The sequence below is a fragment of the Chiloscyllium plagiosum genome, chromosome 26 (genome assembly GCF_004010195.1).
Source record: "Chiloscyllium plagiosum isolate BGI_BamShark_2017 chromosome 26, ASM401019v2, whole genome shotgun sequence".
Taxonomy (NCBI): domain Eukaryota; kingdom Metazoa; phylum Chordata; class Chondrichthyes; order Orectolobiformes; family Hemiscylliidae; genus Chiloscyllium; species Chiloscyllium plagiosum.
In genome coordinates this window covers 21,545,497-21,564,345 of record NC_057735.1, presented here as the reverse complement: position 1 = coordinate 21,564,345, position 18,849 = coordinate 21,545,497, and the positions used below count along the sequence as shown (strand labels likewise).

At 40.1% G+C, this 18,849-nt stretch overlaps 1 protein-coding gene across 2 annotated transcripts in view; it reads right to left on the bottom strand.

Moving 5' to 3' along the window:
- Positions 1-18,849, bottom strand: part of elapor1 (endosome-lysosome associated apoptosis and autophagy regulator 1) — a 131,394-nt gene that overhangs the window by 84,871 nt on the left and 27,674 nt on the right. Inside the window, exons 1-2 of one of the 2 annotated variants that reach the window (XM_043716714.1) lie at positions 10,904-10,908; positions 4,803-4,923 (exon numbers count right to left, since the gene is read on the bottom strand). Coding sequence is in view for 1 of the 2 variants with exons in the window: in XM_043716712.1 (XP_043572647.1) it covers positions 4,803-4,923 (121 nt within the window). In the remaining variant the exon portion in view is untranslated. Of the gene's footprint in view, positions 1-4,802; positions 4,924-10,903; positions 10,909-18,849 lie in introns of those variants that run through there. The other variant, XM_043716712.1, reaches the window with a different exon arrangement.

Here is an 18,849-nt window from a genome sequence, read left to right as displayed (position 1 = left end):
GAGCACGAGGGGGCATAGCTTTAAATTGAGAGGTGACAGATATAGGACTGATGTCAGAGGTAGTTTTTTTAATCAGAGAGTAGTAAGGGTATGGAATGCTTTGCCTGCAACGGTTGTAGATTCGCCAACTTTAAGTACATTTAAGTCGTCATTGGACAAGCATATGGACATACATGGAATAGTGTAGGTTAGAAAGGCTTCAGATTGATATGACAGGTCGACGCAACATTGAGGGCCGAAGGGCCTGTACTGCGCTGTAATGATCTATGTTCTATGTTCTAAATATCCTCTCTAATTACAGCAATAATGCTTTCCTTAATCAAAAATGCCATCTCCCCACCATTTTTTCTATCCTTTCTATAGCATCTAAAACCCAGAACATTGAGCTGTCAGTCCCTCTTTCAGCTAAGTTTCTGTCATAGCTATGACATTCCAGTCCCATGTTCCAAAACATGCTGAATTCATCAGCCTTACCTGTGAGATCCGTAGCAGTGAAATAAATGTAGTTTAATTCTTCAGATTTACCTTATTCTCTAACTTGCTCTTGTCAGTCTTTTCTAATTAACTTGCCTCTTTTCTGATTCAGAAACACCTCATCTGTCTTTCTATTTTTACTGCTACTAAGGAATCCTACAACTCCCAACATTGGTTCCAAAATAGAACTAGCAAATCTCCCTGCCAAGATATTGGTCCTTTTCCAGTTCAGGTGAAAACTATCCCTTTTGAACAGGTCTTTTTTTGCCTCAGAAGAAATCCCAATGATCCAAAAATCTGAATCCTTGCATAATGCACCATTGCCTCAGCCACTGATTTACCCACCCTATTTTTTTTATTCCTACTTTCATTGGGAATGAAGTCCTTTTAAATGATAGATATAACAAAGACAAACTCTACAAGTTTTTCTGTAACCCACACCGACATGAATGATCACTCATGAAAATTCTATCTTCTTTGTGAGGCTATCATTTCTCTTTTGACAATCCGATTCTGCTTTATCTCAAACGCTTTCTCTCTTGGTGTCGGTTACAGAAAAACTTGTAGAGTTTTTTTTGTTGTATCTATCATGTTAAATGAAGCGTTTTAATCTTCTATCTAGCCTCTTATATTCACTCTGCAAATCCTTAGCCCTTAGACTGTCCCTACTCTAAGTCTGCTGCATCTCCATTTCTGCCTCATCTGGTCTGACTTTGAGGAGTCCCAACAAACTCTAATTTAGGTATTAATGCACAAAATAAGGATCTGCACAGCACCCTGGTGCAATTTTTCCATTCTTCTCTTCGCATCTCGATAACATGTGATATGTTGGTACCAGAGTTACACCATCCTATCATGAATGTATGCATTCCAATTATACTAATGCTAACAGCTATGGAAAGTAACCATTTTGTTGCCTGGAGGTTGTCACATTTAAATCACCAAATATTTCAAGGTTGACACATTCAACTTTGCATGAGAACAAGGGTGGGGCCCTGTTATGAGACTTCAATAGATTACTCAGATCAGTTCAAGGGTCAGTGAACAGCAATTAGTCAGAGATTTAGTACGGAGCAAAGGAAAACGAGTTGGCTAATTCCATACAGCTGAAATGCTGTTGTTAGCTCTGAGGGGTTTGGGGTTCATAAAGGGAACCTAGGAGTGGTTTGATATTTCATGCATTTGGAGCTTTGGGAAGCCTTGAGGCACTTATCCACCCAAGGGAGCTGTAAGGAAACACTCTGCAACAGAAGGAAAACCTGCAAGCAATGATTATCTGTTCATAAAGCTAGTAGTTACCACAGGGATTGCCTATGAGTGGTGGGGCTCTCTTCAGAATGAATAGAGAGCTGGAATTGTGTTGGGGATGACATGCTGGAGGGCAGCCTGATCTAGTAGAACACAGACTCAGGAGATGGGACTGAGGAACTGGGAAGTGATTAGTCATTGAGTCTGTCTGAGTTTGAGCAGCATTTGAGAGAAATCAGAATTGGATTGTCAAAAGAGAAATGATAGCCTCGCAAGGAAGATAGAATTTTCATGCGTGATCATTCATGTCTGTATGGGTTACAGAAAAACTTGTAGAATTTGTTTTTGTTGTATCTATCATTTTCCATCCAGCTTGTCATATGTTCTACTATACTTTTCCTGCTCATATTTATCACATTTGTTGCCTAGGGAGAAGCAATGGTCCAGTGGTATTATCTAGAGACACAGATAATGTTCTGGGGAGCCAGGCTCAAATCCCACCACAGTAGATGGTGAAATTTTAATTCAATGAAAATCTGAAATTAAGAATCCAGAAAAATTAAGAATCAGAAAAACGGATTTCCTAATGTCCTTTAGAGAAGGAAACTACCATATATACCTGATCTGGCCTATGTGTAATTCCAGATCCACAACAATGTGGTTGACTCTTAACTGCTGGCCAAGCCAGTGACACCTTTATCCCATGAGAGAATCAAAAAGTTCATTCTCAATGTATAAACTATATTATTGATTGTTCCCTTTGCTGACATTTGCATAGTAAAAACTTCTTCAGTTGTTCAAAAATTGAAACATCTTGTGATTTGATTCTCCTAGTAAATAGCTGAGATTTTGAATGTTATTTATGTTAAGAAAAGTGTTAGTGGTTCCTGTTGAGCATAAATAATTTGAAGGTCTCCTTCAGGACTGTATTCAAATTTGGAGGTCTGGCCTGAGATGGTAACAACTTTCTAAAATCATCTGTCTAGTGAAATAAACTGTCAATTCATTTTGCCAAGTAATTTCACAATTATATCAGGTCACCAGAATCGCAAACATAAGTTGGAGTCTTTTGAGTTAGGCAGATATTATACACACCAGCTGCAAAGCACTGAAACACCTGAACTGACTATGGTTGAAACATCGATTCTCCTGCTCCTCGGATGCTGCCTGAGTGGCTGTGCTTTTCCAGAATCACAGTCTTTGTCACTGGCTTGTGTGCCCATCAAGCAACTAAGTAGACAACAGTGGTCCATTCTCGTTACTAAGGACCTCAGGATAAGATATTTTAGCCTTTGCTCAGCAATGCCATAGAGGAGGCCATGACTGCTGCCAATACAGTATCAACCAGACTCACAGAATGAGACAGAGTTAAATGTGGTTGGCCTGCATTTGTTTCCCATCCTTGATTGCCCTCAAACTGAGTGGATTACCAGGCTTATCCAGAGGGCAGTTAAGAGTCAACCATATTGTTGAGAATCTGGAGTCAAACATAGGTCATACCTGGTAAGCATGGCAGAAGTTCTTCACCAAAGGATGTTAGTGAACCAGACAGGCTTTTTACAGCAATTGATGATATTTTCATGGTCACTATTCTGAGACTAGCTTGCAATTCTAGAATTAGTTACTAATAGCTGCACTGATGAGATTGGAAATCATATCCCCAGAAAATTATTTCAGGACTTTGGATTTCTTGTTCAGTGATATGACTATTAGGTACCATCTCCTCTCGTATGACATTTTATAAAGTTGCACAGTTGAAAACTGACTTTTAAAACTTGTTTCAGTGAATACTGTCTTATTTTAGAAATGTTACTACATTGGAATGCCAGTTTGTTTTAATTCAGAATTCATCTGAATGTGCTGACTTATATTTTTGAATGTTAAGATGACAGGGCAGTCCATTGTAAGGTTTTTTCCAGTCTGTTATTAAAATATATATATTCAAAATAAAGTTGGATTTAATAAGACCAGATAGATATCAAATACTTTAAATTATAGACGATTATATTTGTCTTTTTTTTTTACTCCATTAAAGAGATCAAACTCAAAACTGTCATTTGTTAGTTCAGATACTTTAAACTTACGTACAAATTACCAAGCCAGAATTTGTTGCCAATCATGAAATGACCTTGTACTAAGTGTCTTGCTAGGTCATTTTAGAGAACAATTAAATAACAAATAAATTGTTGTGGATCTGAACTCACATGTAAGGAGGTCAGGTTTCCTACTGTAAAGGACAATAGTGAATTAGATGGGTCTTTTTTCACCACAATCAATGATGGTTTTATTGCCACCATTCCTGATTGACAGCTTTTCATTTCAGCTACTGTGGTCAGATTTGAACCCTTGTCCTTGGGCTGTTATCTTGGACCTCTAGATAATAAACCCAGTCATATTACTACGATGCCCCTTTCAGCCCCGAATGCAAATAATAAAATACCAATGAATAGAAGTATTGCCACTTTAACACTTTTCAAATCCAGTCATGCCACTGCGAGGCTACGGTAAAAATGTGAAAGGTTTCTGTACTTCGAAAGTGAAATCCTATGTTAATTATCCTAAAGCTTGCAGAGATCTTCTTTGTGTGAGTAATTCGAATGTACCACAATCCAGGTCTCCATCAAGCTGCTGGAAGTTGAAATATACTTTTTGATCATGATTTGATTATTATTCTAAAGCTTCCATTACATCACTGTCCAATACCTTAAAACTCAGATATGTGGACATCTTCCTCATGTGAAAATTGCAATATCCAAATGGAGATGAGTAAAAAGGAACATAGCATTGGTTCAGCTAGCATCCTAATCAACCTCATTAATTATATTTATCAAATGTTAGTAATATTTCTCACATATTTGGCAATTTATACAATCTTCTATTTGAGTATTAGACTTACCAACATATTTGATGCAACAAATAACAAAATGCAAAATTGTTCCATCATGTTAGTTTTTTTTATATACAAAACACCAAACTCTGGATTAGAACTAAATTATGGAAAATACCACATATGCCTCTGGGTATTTTTCTTAAATACACAAATAATCAAACTACAATTTGAATTTTAGCAAGTAGCTTACAGCATTCTGTGCCTTTGACTGGGTCTGGCAGTCCTGTGCAGGTCCCTGGAGTGTGAGGCACAGCTACTCTCCACCTGGAGCCGACACTGTCACACTCTGTGTATTCATAGTAGTAATCTGACTGAAAAACATGAGAAACATTCCACATTAAAACACAGTCCATAAAAATACCTATACAGGTAAAAATGCTCAAGCCACATACAGATTAATATGCAATAAACACTTAAACAATGACTTTGTGGGTGGCATTCAAATCAAAAATGTCTAAATGCTAGAAATATGATAAGCAAATCGAATGCAAAGTTATATGAAATGCATTAAGAATATGAGGTGAAGTAATTCTGAAGTAGTAAAAAAATGAACAATTTTTGATTTTGTAAACATAAGGCAATTACTTTGGTTCACCACCAATTTCAAAATGTATCAATTCTCTTCTTAATTCAATGTTAGATTACGTCTCGAAGTTGGAATGTTTAAACATACTTAAACTGAGAAAGATTGCCCAATTTATCAATAAGTTTTGAAAAATAGGAATACAAATTGTTAAGAAGTACTGCTTGTCAGAGTGTATTGTTGACCAGTTGAGGTAATCAGTAGCTGATTTACAACCATTACAAGAGTGGAAAAGTTGGGTTAGATGTTTAAGGTGTGCACTGCACTTCTCCTGTTTCTGTTTTATGAAGTCTAGCCATTGGCAATGCACTGGCTTCAAAATCCAGTACAAGACTTATGCAAAAAATCTATGATACTCTTCCATGCAGGACTGATGGAGCGCTACATCATGAGAAAGTACTGGGCAACATCTTATCGGGGACTGAGAGACATGAGTTATGGCAGGATTTGTGGCAGAATTCGATGAGAGATACGGTGAAGCTCATCTCATTGCACCTTTTATGCATCTGCTGAGCAACACAGTGAATTCCTTGTGAGGCAGAAGAGAGCTGCCAATTAAAGCTGATTATTGGTGGTTAAATGCCTTGTTAGTGATCCATTTCACTTCTGTAACTTCCGTCTTTCTATCTTAACAAATGCACCAAGCATGATCGATATGAAGAAATCTCAGTGTGGAAAATAAATGCAGATACCTGATGAATTCAGCTCGCCATTTGGTCCAAATGACCTCCATGTTGGACACTGGGTACCAACATCTCAGGGCACATTCAATAGGCACTAAGTGCGCACAAATCACATTGATGAATGTTAGCATCCAAAATATGCCAGTCTTTAAGAACCCTCATGGCACATCACTGTTCACTTACAGTGCCTGTCTATATTCCAATGTTGCATCTTGGGCTCCTTTTTTTTTATTCCTTCAGGGAAGCTCTAGACTGACAGTGCTTGTGTGGGTACACAACAGACACCAGTCTTATAGTGGAAATCTGCTGAGTGCTGAGTTGTTCTGGGATGGTGCATGGTAAGATCGGGATAGAATCAAAAGTGTAGGAAGCCATGGGTGGGGTAGGCAGTGAGTGAGGCAAGTTTGGTAAGATACTGTGAGAAATTTCACTAGGCCTCGCAGCAAGATTCCCTCCAAAAAACTCTCACACAACTCGCACTTTGACAGAAAGGAAGAAAGGATTATCCTACTGTCCTTTCATGTACCTGTTCCTGTGGGTATAAAGCTTGGTTTCAGTATTTGAAGGTAAGCAGTGGTTTCTCAACTGTCACAAGCCATGGATTAGCTGGTCTTCGATCATATTTGCCATTTGGGATTCTAACTGCTGTTCACAATAGCTGTCAACCATGGGTTTGAAGCACAAGATAATGGGTTTAAGCCCTTTCCACAACTACACCATAAAAATCAAGATCGACCTCCCAATGATAAGGCTCTACATTATCAAAGATACTGTCTCTCAAAGGAGACATTATACTGGGAGCCACATTTTAGGTGAATATAAATGATCCCACGGATCATTGGCCAGTATTTATCCTTGAATCAACAAATAAAAGCTGCTTATTTGGTCAGTCAGATTTCAGCAATGCTGTTGGCAGTGTTGTCTGCAAATTAGCTTCTGTCTTTATTTCTTTTAGTTTGCACAAATTGAACTTTTAGTATTCAAATCCTTAGGAGAAAGTGAGGACTGCAGATGCTGGCGATCAGAGCTGAAAAATGTGTTGCTGGAAAAGCGCGCAGCATCCAAGGAGCAGGAGAATCGACGTTTCGGGCATAAGCCCTTCTTCAGGAATCAGGAATTTAGATTCCTGAAGAAGGGCTTATGCCCGAAACGTCGATTCTCCTGTTCCTTGGATGCTGCCTGACCTGCTGCGCTTTTCCAGCAACACATTTTTCAGCAGTATTCAAATCCTTTACAAAATTGGGGACTGCATGAGGCCCATTGCAGAAATGGCTAAGCATGGGGACCAGAAGCCCTAGAACCCTTACTGTTTGATTTGTGACTTCTGTTAGTAGTTACAATGCAATAGTTTGTAAGAACCTATTTCTGTCTTAAATTGATTTGGCACATAATGACGCACTTGGCCTCCACAGCCTTCTACAGCAATGCATTCCACAGACTCACCACCTTCTGGTTAAAGAAATTCCTTTTCATCTCAGTTATAAAGGGTCAACCCTTCACTCTGAGGTTGTGTCCTTGGATCTTTGTCTCTCCTACATCTTCTCCACATCCATTCTATCCAGGCCTCTCATTACTCTGTCAGCTTCAATAAGATCTCCCCTCATCCTTCTAAATTCCATTGAGTATTGACGCAGAGTCCTCAACTGCTCCTCGTGATGACGAGCTCTTCATCCTGGCATCATTCTTATAAACCTACTCTGGACCCTCTCCAACACTCACATCCTCAATTAGATAGGGGACCCAAAACTGCTCACAATATTACAAGTACTGCTCACAATATTCCAAAAAGTTCAACACATAGTACCACATATTCAGGTTGTATTGTAATTATGTGGCATTGTTTTACCAATTGGTCAGCAAATTTAGTTGTGTCTAAATTTATTTTGTCATCTGGCGTAAATCTGCCAGTTTTTAGACATAGTCAAATGTGGACAGAGATCATGCTCCTGCGCTTCAACAACTCCTGTTTCAAATATTTATTTTTGAACTTACATTCACCCTCAGCTAATTTCCATTCAAATGAAATGACAGCTGCTACCAGTGTTATCAATCTATCTTCAAACAAACAAGAAATTTATTCAACATTTGTAATATTTTATCAAAGATATCCTGATGTTATTAATTCCGTACATTATAAGTTATGCTGTATATACATAGATTCATGGTCTGGGTGCTGATCTGACATCATGGATTTCTATTCTTTACATATCCTAGCAGCTCTTCCATGACGGGGACACCAAGATAAGATTGAAGCATTTGTTATTATCTTCAGCCAGAAATGCCAAAGGTGTGATCCAGTGTGCCTCCTCCTTAAGTCCCCAGCATCAAAGATGCCGATCTTCAATGAATTTGATTCAGTCCACATAACATTGAGAAACAACTTAAGGTGTTGGATACAGCAAATGTCATAAACCTTGACAATATTCCAGCAACAGTACTGAGGAGGTCTTGTGCCACATTTGGCAGCATTCCAACTCCAGGGTACAGCTCAGGTTTCAAGTCCTTCTATGATGTCCACAGACAGTGCGTCATTATGTTGCCAAATCAATTTGTTAGCAATTTTTAAATCCTTCTGCTATGCTTATGACAGGTGATAAGAGCAGGAGAGTTTCCTGGTCAGTCAGAACCACGGTAGTAGTTACAGTGCACCAGTCTCCCCATGTTAAAAGTGTCAACACTACCTCCACTTGCCACAACCAAGTGTAATTCTTGCTCCAAGAAATTTTCACAGGAATGACACATGATCCCCGGAATACCCTCCCCACCAATGCCACCATACCACCACACCAACACCATCCCCCGCCCCCCCCCCCAACCAACACCACCACCTCCCCCTGCTAGCACCGCTTCCCCCAATCAAACTGTAGTAATGCAGCTACAACCCTTACATATAATGTGGAAAATTGACTAGGTATGTCCTATCTGCAAAAAAAAAACTGGACAAATATTCCTGCCCTGTCAGTCATCAGCATAGTGATGGAAAGTGTCATCATCATCGCAATCAAGCAACATTTATAGAAATATAATCTATTCACCTCAGTTTGGATTTTGCAAGGGTCACTCACATTATTTCAATCTTCTTCCAAACAGTTAGAAAAGAGGTACACTCAAGAGGTCACCTAAGAGGTCACTGACATCAAGGCAATATTTGACCAAGTGTAGCATCAATTGCCATTCCTCAGATTGTGAAGCAGTCACTGTCCATATGCAGGAAGACATTAAGGCTTGAGCTGATGAGTGACAAATAAATTTTATGTTGCACACAAGTGCCAGGCAATAACATTCCTGATGAAGAAATTATGCCCAAAAATGTGACTCTCCTGCTCCTCGGATGCTGCCTGAGTTGCTGTGCTTTTCTAGCACCGCATTTTCGACTTTGATCTCCAGCATCTGCAGTCTTCACTTTCTCCCAAAAACCAATTCCAATCAGGGAGAGTCAAACCATCATCTCTTGACATTCAATGGCAATACCATTGTGGAATCTATAACTATAAAGTTCCAGGGTGGGCAGGGTTACCATTAACCAGAAACTGAATTGGACCAGCCATATAAATATTATATGAGACTACAAGAGCAGGTCAGATGCTGGGAATTCTGAGGGTATATCTCACCTCCTAAAACCTTTCCAACATTTTAAGGATAAAAATAAAGTGCAAAACCCATACTCCACTCACCTGAATGTATGCATCTTTAACAAGACTCAAGAAGCTTTACACCAGTATCAAGCAGTCCACTTGATAGATCCAAATCTATCCATATAATTCTTCAGGCAGCATCTTACTTGTTAAGCAGTAACTGAACACAGGTAAATGTGACAATTACACAGCTGTTTCTGGACCGTAACTATAGCTGCCTTGTAGTGGATTCAACTATCTTCAAAGCTTATGGATAGGACTGTAGTTAAAACATGGAGTGCAACTTGTTATGATTTCCTCAAATGTGCACACCCAGACATAACTAAGCAGAGAGGTCCAGCCCACCTAAATCTCATCTTTAAGCAAGTTCATAGAACATGCTTCCAAAACAATTTTAAGAATTTGAACTTCAATATCAAGCTTTATATTAAGGAAATTTACGTAGAATCTTTGAGGAGATCTGCACAGAATATTCAATTTTGTATTTACAATGATATGACCTGCTATATTATGGGAGTGCAGTTAAGGCCTCTATTTGTGCAACTGTGCTGGAACTAAGCTTTCTCCAAACAGGCACAAGAAGGGAAACTCAGTGCAGAAAAAAAATTCAGTTCAGGGGCATACCAATTTTGTGAGATGGAGCACGTTTGATTACATTGCTTTTAAAACTAGCAGAAAATGATCTTTGTTGGAATGAAGTTGTGCTTGAAATTCCTTGGTCAATTCTATTGGTTTGGCTGATTTTAGGTGAAATGCACCTTCGCAGTAGTCCACTCCAACATTTGCCACATTAACATTTACTTTGAAGCTAAAATGTGATAACTTCCTTTAAAAATCATTTTTATTATATTCTATAACTGAATAAACTATTCAGTAAGTCCATAAAAATAGGAATGAGTAGACTTTTCAGCCCCTTGGGCATTCTCCACCATTCAACTGACTATTCTGATGTTCCTCACATCTACTTTCCTGCAGTTTCCCCATTACCCTTGATCGCCCTACTAATCAAGAATCTATCTCAGCCTTAAAATATACACAAGACCCTGCCCCCACAGCTGTCTGTGGCAAGGAGTTCCAAAAACTATAACCGAAAAAGCAATTTCTCCTCATCTCAGTCTTAAATTGGTACCCTTTATTCTGAGACTATGCCTTCTGGTCCTAGACTCTCCCATGAGGGAAAAAAATCCTACTTTATTCCTACATAAATAAAATCCTGAGAAGGAATAAGAATTGCAACGTACAAATTGTATCCGATATGCGAAGATCAACTCCATAAATTGGACAAGACTTTGTTTCATTTATGCTCAGTGCACCCTGAACAAAAGTGTAGCTTATTGTTGTTTGCTAGCCTGGAAATGTAATTTAGGTTACATACTCTGGACAAATTAACCTCTTTGCAAAAGAAGTCATTTGTCAAATATCTATCAAGAGGTGGAGTAATTGAACAACACCTCTTATTAACTCACATATATATGTACTAGTTTTGTCAAGTAAAGCTTGCATCTATATTGAGGTTGCAAATTATGAAGTAATTTTCCGGAAATGGAGAAATGCATCATGCTTAGAATATGAGTATAGTCTATTTGTTCAACAATTGAGTACTGTTTTCCCCTTAACTATTATCAGTTCCTTTTTTAAATATTCCTTTAATGTTTTGTAAGCATGAAATGCAATAGGTTTAACTTTGCAAAGCAAATTGGGTTAATAATCTGTTCACAACAATGCTATATCGTAGTTTTAAGTCCTTTTCTTTACAAATATCAAAATGACGGTTTATAACATACTAACTGTAAAACTGTATTCTGTACAAATTTCAATATTAAATGATAGCATTTCCTTATTGTCATTATGAATGGTGGTAGGAATGAAATGAATTTCTAAATCTGTTATAGAAAATGGCTTGTATGATATACAAGAGGTTAGAAGTGTCAATATAGAATTAACTTCACCACACAACAATTCAATTTTACCCTGACAGAACAATGATCACAAATGGATATTTTACTAATTTTTTGCTCCTAATGCAAAGCATCTCCTGCCAGGAAGCATTTCAGGAATTAAGGGAGATCACTCCCACAACATACTTTCCATGAAAATTATTAATAAGAAAGTTGTAGGAGTGGTGCAAATTTGTAGAACTGGTCCAAATTCAAATGACAATGCCAAGTCCATATTGGAATCCAGGAAATGCTAGGGTAAAACATAGAGAAGGACTGTTCAGACTGGGTTTGACATTTTATTATTTGTCCATTGAACCATCTTGAGCACTTCAGAAATTTCAACACAGTTTTTTTTAGTGGTTTGAGAAAGTTTATCCTTCTAGCCAGACAGTATAAATCAGATGTTTTTAGATTAACTACAGGCCCTTCAGCCCAACAAGTCCACACCGACCCTCCAAAGAGTAACCCACCCAGTCCCACTTCCCTCTGACTAATGCACCTAACACTATGGGCAATTTAGCATGGCCAATTCACCTGACCTGCACATCTTTGGACTGTGGGAGGAAACCGGAGCACCCGGAGGAAACCCACGCAGACACTGGGAGAACGTGCAAACTCCACACAGACAGTTGCCCAAGGTTGGAATCAAACCTGGGACCCTGGTGCTGTGAGGCAGCAGTGATAACCACTGAGCCACCGTTACTAGCTACAAAGTAGATTCTGCAGCAAAACTGCAGCCCATCTACCTTACATTGGGCACAGTTTTTGAAGTCTATTAGCATAGTTATTAGGGAAAAAAATCCATTTTATCAAACCTGCCAGATCTTCAGCTAATCATTTTAACCTAAGCGAATCATATATTTAATTCTACTCTATTATGTCTTGAAGAAAAACATGCATAATCTCAAATCGTGGAGCTGAACAACTACAAATGAAAATTCTACACAAAGGAATATTTATGATCTTTACATTGTGATGTGAACTCAGCCAGATGCTAATGTTACAACACATAAAGCCTTTTAAAACCCAGCAGTATGTGTTTACTTCCTCAGAGATAGTCAATTATCTACACTGGGCCACCCTTTTGAATATCTGCTATCATTTCAGATAATGTCTTCATTTCACATTAGGGAAAATGCACTAGCAGCTGGTAAAATAGAAGATTTTACTCATCATTCTCATCTGCAAGATTTACTGATAAGTGCATAAAAGCAACAAATGAAATATTCAGGAATCTGGACATTATCTGAGAAATGCAATATGTTATTTAATAATTTAATTCAAAGTTCTATATCAGCCAGTGAATGTTACCTTGATACACATAGCTATGACCTTTGAATGACTAAACATTTACCCATCATGTATATGAGGATAAAAATTGTGATTATCTTTATTTAATGGCATACATATTCAGAAAGTTCTGCTTTGCATAATGCTATAACTGATAATAAATCAAAAGGATATCTTCAAACTTTTAGTTAATTTGACTTGATATCTCTCCTCTTATCATCATTAATGTCATGAAAATGCACTCTGAAAGTACACTGTTGAACCCTCATTAATTCTCTGAACCTTCTCAAACAGTATTATAAAACTATCCAAAGATGATACATTGGACCTGTAAGAAATTATGGTTATTCTTATTGAGAAGCAAACATTTTATACAATATTAATACTTCTACGATACGTACATTGATGCTTTAATTCACAATATTGCTAGAACACCGACCCTCCAAAGAGTAACCCACCCAGTCCCACTTCCCTCTGACTAATGCACCTAACACTATGGGCAATTTAGCATGGCCAATTCACCTGACCTGCACATCTTTGGACTGTGGGAGGAAACCAGAGCACCCGGAGGAAACCCACACAATATTGATCCAAATAAAACTCTTCAGGCAAAATTTAGTGAAATCAAATTTCTCATAACATGCTGATTTTGGCAGGGAGGCTGCTTTGATGTCAGGGAAAGGGTCAATTTGGGACAGGAGCAGGCCAGGCATTCCCTTCTCAACAAAGCAGACATCACTATGACTATTAACCTCACCACTGCATTGCTATCATGCTGCAGGTCTTTCTGCTGATCACAGAGTTTGGATGAGTGAGATGATGACCAGCACCTTTGAATAAAAAGGGACTTTATTTAAAAAATAAGGGCAGTGAGAATCTTATCTGATCTGGCCTACATGTGACTCCAGACCCACACCAATTGATTGATTCTTAACACATCACCTGACAATTAGGGATGGGCAATAAATGCTGGCCAAGCCATTGAGTTCACCCCATGAGTGAACTCAATGAAACCAACAAGCACTCTTGGAAGATGCCAATGGAATGAGCAGCAGTATTGTTGGCCCTCACAACTACATTGAGGGTCATTGACCTCATGGGGCCAGGAGAGTGAAGTGGCAAACCACAATCGGATGCCAGCCTCCAAACTATGAATTGCTCATCATTTTTTCACACATTACACTTCAGTGCAACACCTCCACTCATCCACTCTCTCAAGGCATTCCCTCGCATCCATATGTGGATAGCCAACAATGACTTTGCTCTCATCTTGTTGCTATCCCACATGCACTTCACACTGACCCTCCACAAATGTTGTATCCTTCCTCCTGTCAAAATGCCATCTTTTATTCCCAATACTTCCACCTCTGCTGCATCTATTCCCAGCATGACCAATTCCACATCAGAAAGTCCCAGTTGGCCTCCTTCTTCCACAATCACGACTTCCCTTCCCACATGGTTGATGATGCCCTCTAGCACATCTCCTCCACTTCACACACAAATGCCCTTGAACCCCACCCCTCCAAACGGAACAAGGACAGAAACCCCCAGTCCTCACCTTCATCCCACCAATCTCTGCACACAAGGCATCATCTTCCACCACTTCTGCCATCTCCAAATGGACCCCACCACCAGATATATTTCTCTCCCCACCCCTATCAGTGTTCCAAAAAGACCACTCCCTCCGAGACTCCCTCGTCAGGTCCATACCCGCCACCAGCCCACACCCGACTTCTGGCACCATTCCCTGCCACTGCAGGAAGTGCAAATCCTGCGCCCACACCACTCCTCTCATCTCTGTCCAAGGCCCCAAGGGACCCTTCCACAACCATCAGAAATTTACCTGTACCTCTATCAGTGTCATCGACTGCATCCATTGCACCCGGTGTGATCTCCTCTTGCAGATCATCTCAGAGAGCATCTCTGGGACACCCACACCCACTAACCTCACCACCCCATGGCTGAACACTTCAACTCCCCCTCTCACTCCGTCAAGGACGTGTAGGTCCATGGCCTCCTCCACCACTAAACCGTTACTGCCAGACGCCTGGAGGAGGAATGCCTCATATTCCTCCTTGGGACCCTGCAACCACACAGAATAAATATGGATTTCAACAGCTTCCTCATTTCCCCTCCCCCCACATTCTCTCAGTCTCAAGCCTCCAACTCGGTACCGCCCTCTGGACTTATCCATCACTCCCCCCTCTGGCCTATCTCCTTCTCCCTCACCTTCATGCACCTATTGCTTTCCTAGCTACCTGCCCCCGAACCCAACCCCCCTCCCATTTATCTCTCAGCCCTGACCCACAAGCCTCAATACTGATAAAGGGCTTATGCCCGAACGTCGATTCTCCTACTCTTCAGATGCTACCTGACTTGCAGTACTTTTCCAGCACGACACTCTCGACCCCCTCCTCTTCACACAGCTATCCTATGCCTTCTCTCCCACAGGAGAAGTGAGTGCACAACTGAAATGAGAAGCAGAGAACTGAGAGAGCTCTGCAGGAGGAAGTTGGGAAGATCAGCAGGATGATCTATTGCAATGGAGAGATGGTGTCTCCCATATATCTGGTGATAATCATAATTAACTTTTATTTTGCTAGTAAACATTTTTATTTATTCCTGCTTATTTCAAAGATAAACAATTTTAGGTTTCTCTGAGCTTAAAACAGCCATCTATCTAACTGGATCAAGCCTGGAAAGTAACACTACTGACTGTATTTTGATTGGGCAGTGATCCAAGCTCTTCAGTGTATTTCCATATTCAGCCTGGTGCACAGTGCTTTAGGGCAAAGTGTCTTTCTGTGAGGTGCAAAAATAGTCCATTCAAAGTTGGACATCTGTGGAACTATGTCACAAACAAAACTACAGACAAATGTTTGTGGAGAGGGCTGGCAAGTGCTCAGGAAAGGACCAGCAAGGGGCAATGAGAGTTAGAGGGCTATAGGTAGACAATAGGTGAGCAGAGTGGTGCAGCAATGTTTGATTCTCAGCATAGTATCTGGACATTACTAGACCATATCATCATCCAGAGATGGGGGCCGGTGTGATGAAAGGTGTCCGATGAGTATCCTCATATATAAATATTTTCAGAACTTTGATTTCAAATGGGCTCCATAGGGGTGTTAGTGAGGACTGCAGATGCTGGAGATCAGAGCTGAAAATGTGTTGCTGGAAAAGCGCAGCAGATCAGGCAGCATCCAAGGAGCAGGAGAAGGGCTCATGCCCGAAACGTCGATTTTCCTGCTCCTTGGATGCTGCCTGACCTGCTGCGCTTTTCCAACAACACATTTTCAGCTCCATGTGGGTGTTGGTCACTTCTGTGAAGGGTTTAAAAATTAACTAGGTCAGTCAGTATTTCTAGAACCATAGCTAATTCCAGTATATGTCAGACAGTAGGGAACCCTGAAGTGTTTCAAGATTGTTAGTACTGTACTGGGTCTACATCTAAAAGTGTAAACATTAAGGGCCATTAACGTGTTTTGGTTTGGGATAATCAAGTATTCATTTTGACAGAGAAATCGAGGGAACGGAAGTTTTTGAACACTTGTAGAGGATACCTGACTCAAGTGAAAAGTATGATATAGTTTCTCCACTAAAAAGGATATAATACAGTTCAGTAAATAAGCTAGCTCAATAAAAAGCTAGTTTGAGTAACTTCCAAGCCTGGATATTTGGTTAGATATCAGCAGATTGCTAAAAGTTTGATAAAATCCTTTCAATTTGTGAGTGGTTATGCAAGAGGACTTCACAGTTCACGTGAAAGATCTGGGAAGAGTTTTTAGATTAGATTACTATGGAAACAGGCCCTTTGGCCCAACAAGTCCACACCAACCCGCCACCCACCCAGACCCATTCCCCTACATGTAACACTACGGGCAATTTAGCGTGGCCAATTCACCTAATCTGCACCTTTTTGGACTGTGGGAGGAAACCAGAGCAAACCCGGGGAGAATGTGCAAACTCCACACAGTCAGTCACTTGAGGTGGGAATTGAACCCGGGTCTCTGGCGCTGTGAGACAGCAGTGCTAACCACTGTGCCACCGTGCAGTTGAGCTATTTGAGTCGAACTTAAAGATTTGAGTTAAAGGAGTAATCTCACTGGATTTGACACTGTAAAGTAATGGTGTTGGAGAATGGATTAAAACCTTTGCATTGTTGTGTGTTGTAAGATACATATTCTACATTCTATATACAGGTAGCTTGGTTTGTCATATTTTCTTCTTTTCTATTATGACATAAGCCTCTGTTTTATTGTCAATGAAAATCTGCAGCCTTGTGTGCTTATGCTTCAGAAACTGACCACCACCTTGTAATGAAAACAAGTACAATCTGTCAAGCCAGGTTTCATTCAGAAGTCTGACTTTCCCAGTAGTAACATGTACTAGGATCATAACATTATGCCGCACAAATGCCTGATCCAATCTGTTCTTGTTTCCCCTTTTCTAAGTAGAATTTAAATGTCTATAAAACTGTTTTGTTATTTGCGAAGGGATGTTATTCCAGCCTTTTTAGGCATATAATGTGCATCAAAATGGAGGACGGGAAAAATTTCTGGCTGTAACAGCTGCTCCTTTTTTTGAGGTATTTTAGGTGTTGGAGGTGGTTTCCTTGAATTCCAAGACAAGCAATTACTGTTTTACATGCTGTTGCATTGTTTTGGAGCTTTGGAAAAAAAAGTCAAAACAACAGCAGTTTTTAAAGGAAGAAGGACAGACAAAGGAAGCGCATGATGAGGTCAGTGCAGGAGAGAGAGAGAAAGAAACTGAGACACAGCAGTGAACCTGCAGTTACTGCCTTTGCTGTTTGAACTCATGTATCGCTGAACATCGGAGTGCATCTGGGAAAATTAACAAACAGTGAAATTCACAACTGATCTTGGAGGAACTGTTTGGACAAAGTTCACAGCACAGAAACAGAAAAGTATATTGGTTTTAAGGGTGACCTACAGAAAGTCTGCAGTAGTGAGTAGAGTGTGTTCTTTCTTGATTATATGTTTTTGAGATATGTCTCTTGATTAAACTTAAAATATAAGCCATAACTACTAATTTAACCTGGGGCAGTGTTTTGGAGAGGAATAAAACAGTGTTATTTTCTGGGTCTGTAGATTGTGAAGGAGCAAAAATGGCCTTTAGTAGAGTGATATGCGCTTCTTGTCAGATGTGGGAGTTTAAAGAGAGTTTAAGGGTTACTGTGGATTATATCTGCAATAAATGTTGTTGGTTGCGAATCTTATCAGATGAATGGATCGGTTGGAGAGACAGTTAGAAGCAATGAGGAATTTACAACAGCAACAGTGTGTGATGGATGGCAGTTATAGGAAGGGGGGAAGTCTCAGACACAGTCACATAGACGGGTTAACTCCAAGAAAGGTAAGAGAGGTGGGCAGCTAGAGCAGGAGACTTCTGTGGCTATACCTATTTCAAATAAGAATGCTGTTTTGGAAAATGTAGGGGGCAATGGATTCTCAGGGGAACGTAGCACGAACAGCCAAGTTTCTGGTATTGAGACTGGCTGTAATGCAACGAGGGATACGTGGCTTCCAAGAGATCAATTGTGTTAGGGGATTCTGTAGTCCGAGGTACAGACAGACGTTTCTGTGGCCAGCGGAGAAAAAGCAGAATAGTGTGTTGTTTCCCTGGTGCCAGGATCAAGGATGTCTCAGAGAGGGTGCAGAATGTTCTCACGGGGGAGAGGGGCCAGCAGGAGGTCATTGTCCACATTGGATTCAACGGCATTGGAAGGGAAAAGGCTGAGACTCTGAAGGGAGATTACAGAGAGTTAGGTAGAATTTTAAAAAGGAGGTCCTCAAGGGTAGTAATATCTGGATTACTCCCAGTGCTATGAGCTAGTGGGGGCAGGAATAGGAGGATAGAGCAGATGAATGCATGGCTGAGGAGCTGGTGTATGGGAGAAGGATTCACATTTTTGGATCATTGGAACCTCTTCTGGGGTAGAAGTGACCTGTACAAGAAAGACGGATTGCACCCCCATAAATTGGAAGGGGACTAATATACTGGCAGGGAAATTTGCTAGAACTGCTTGGGAGGATTTAAACTAAGACGGGTACAGCTGAGAACAGAAGTGAGTCAAACAGTCAGGGCA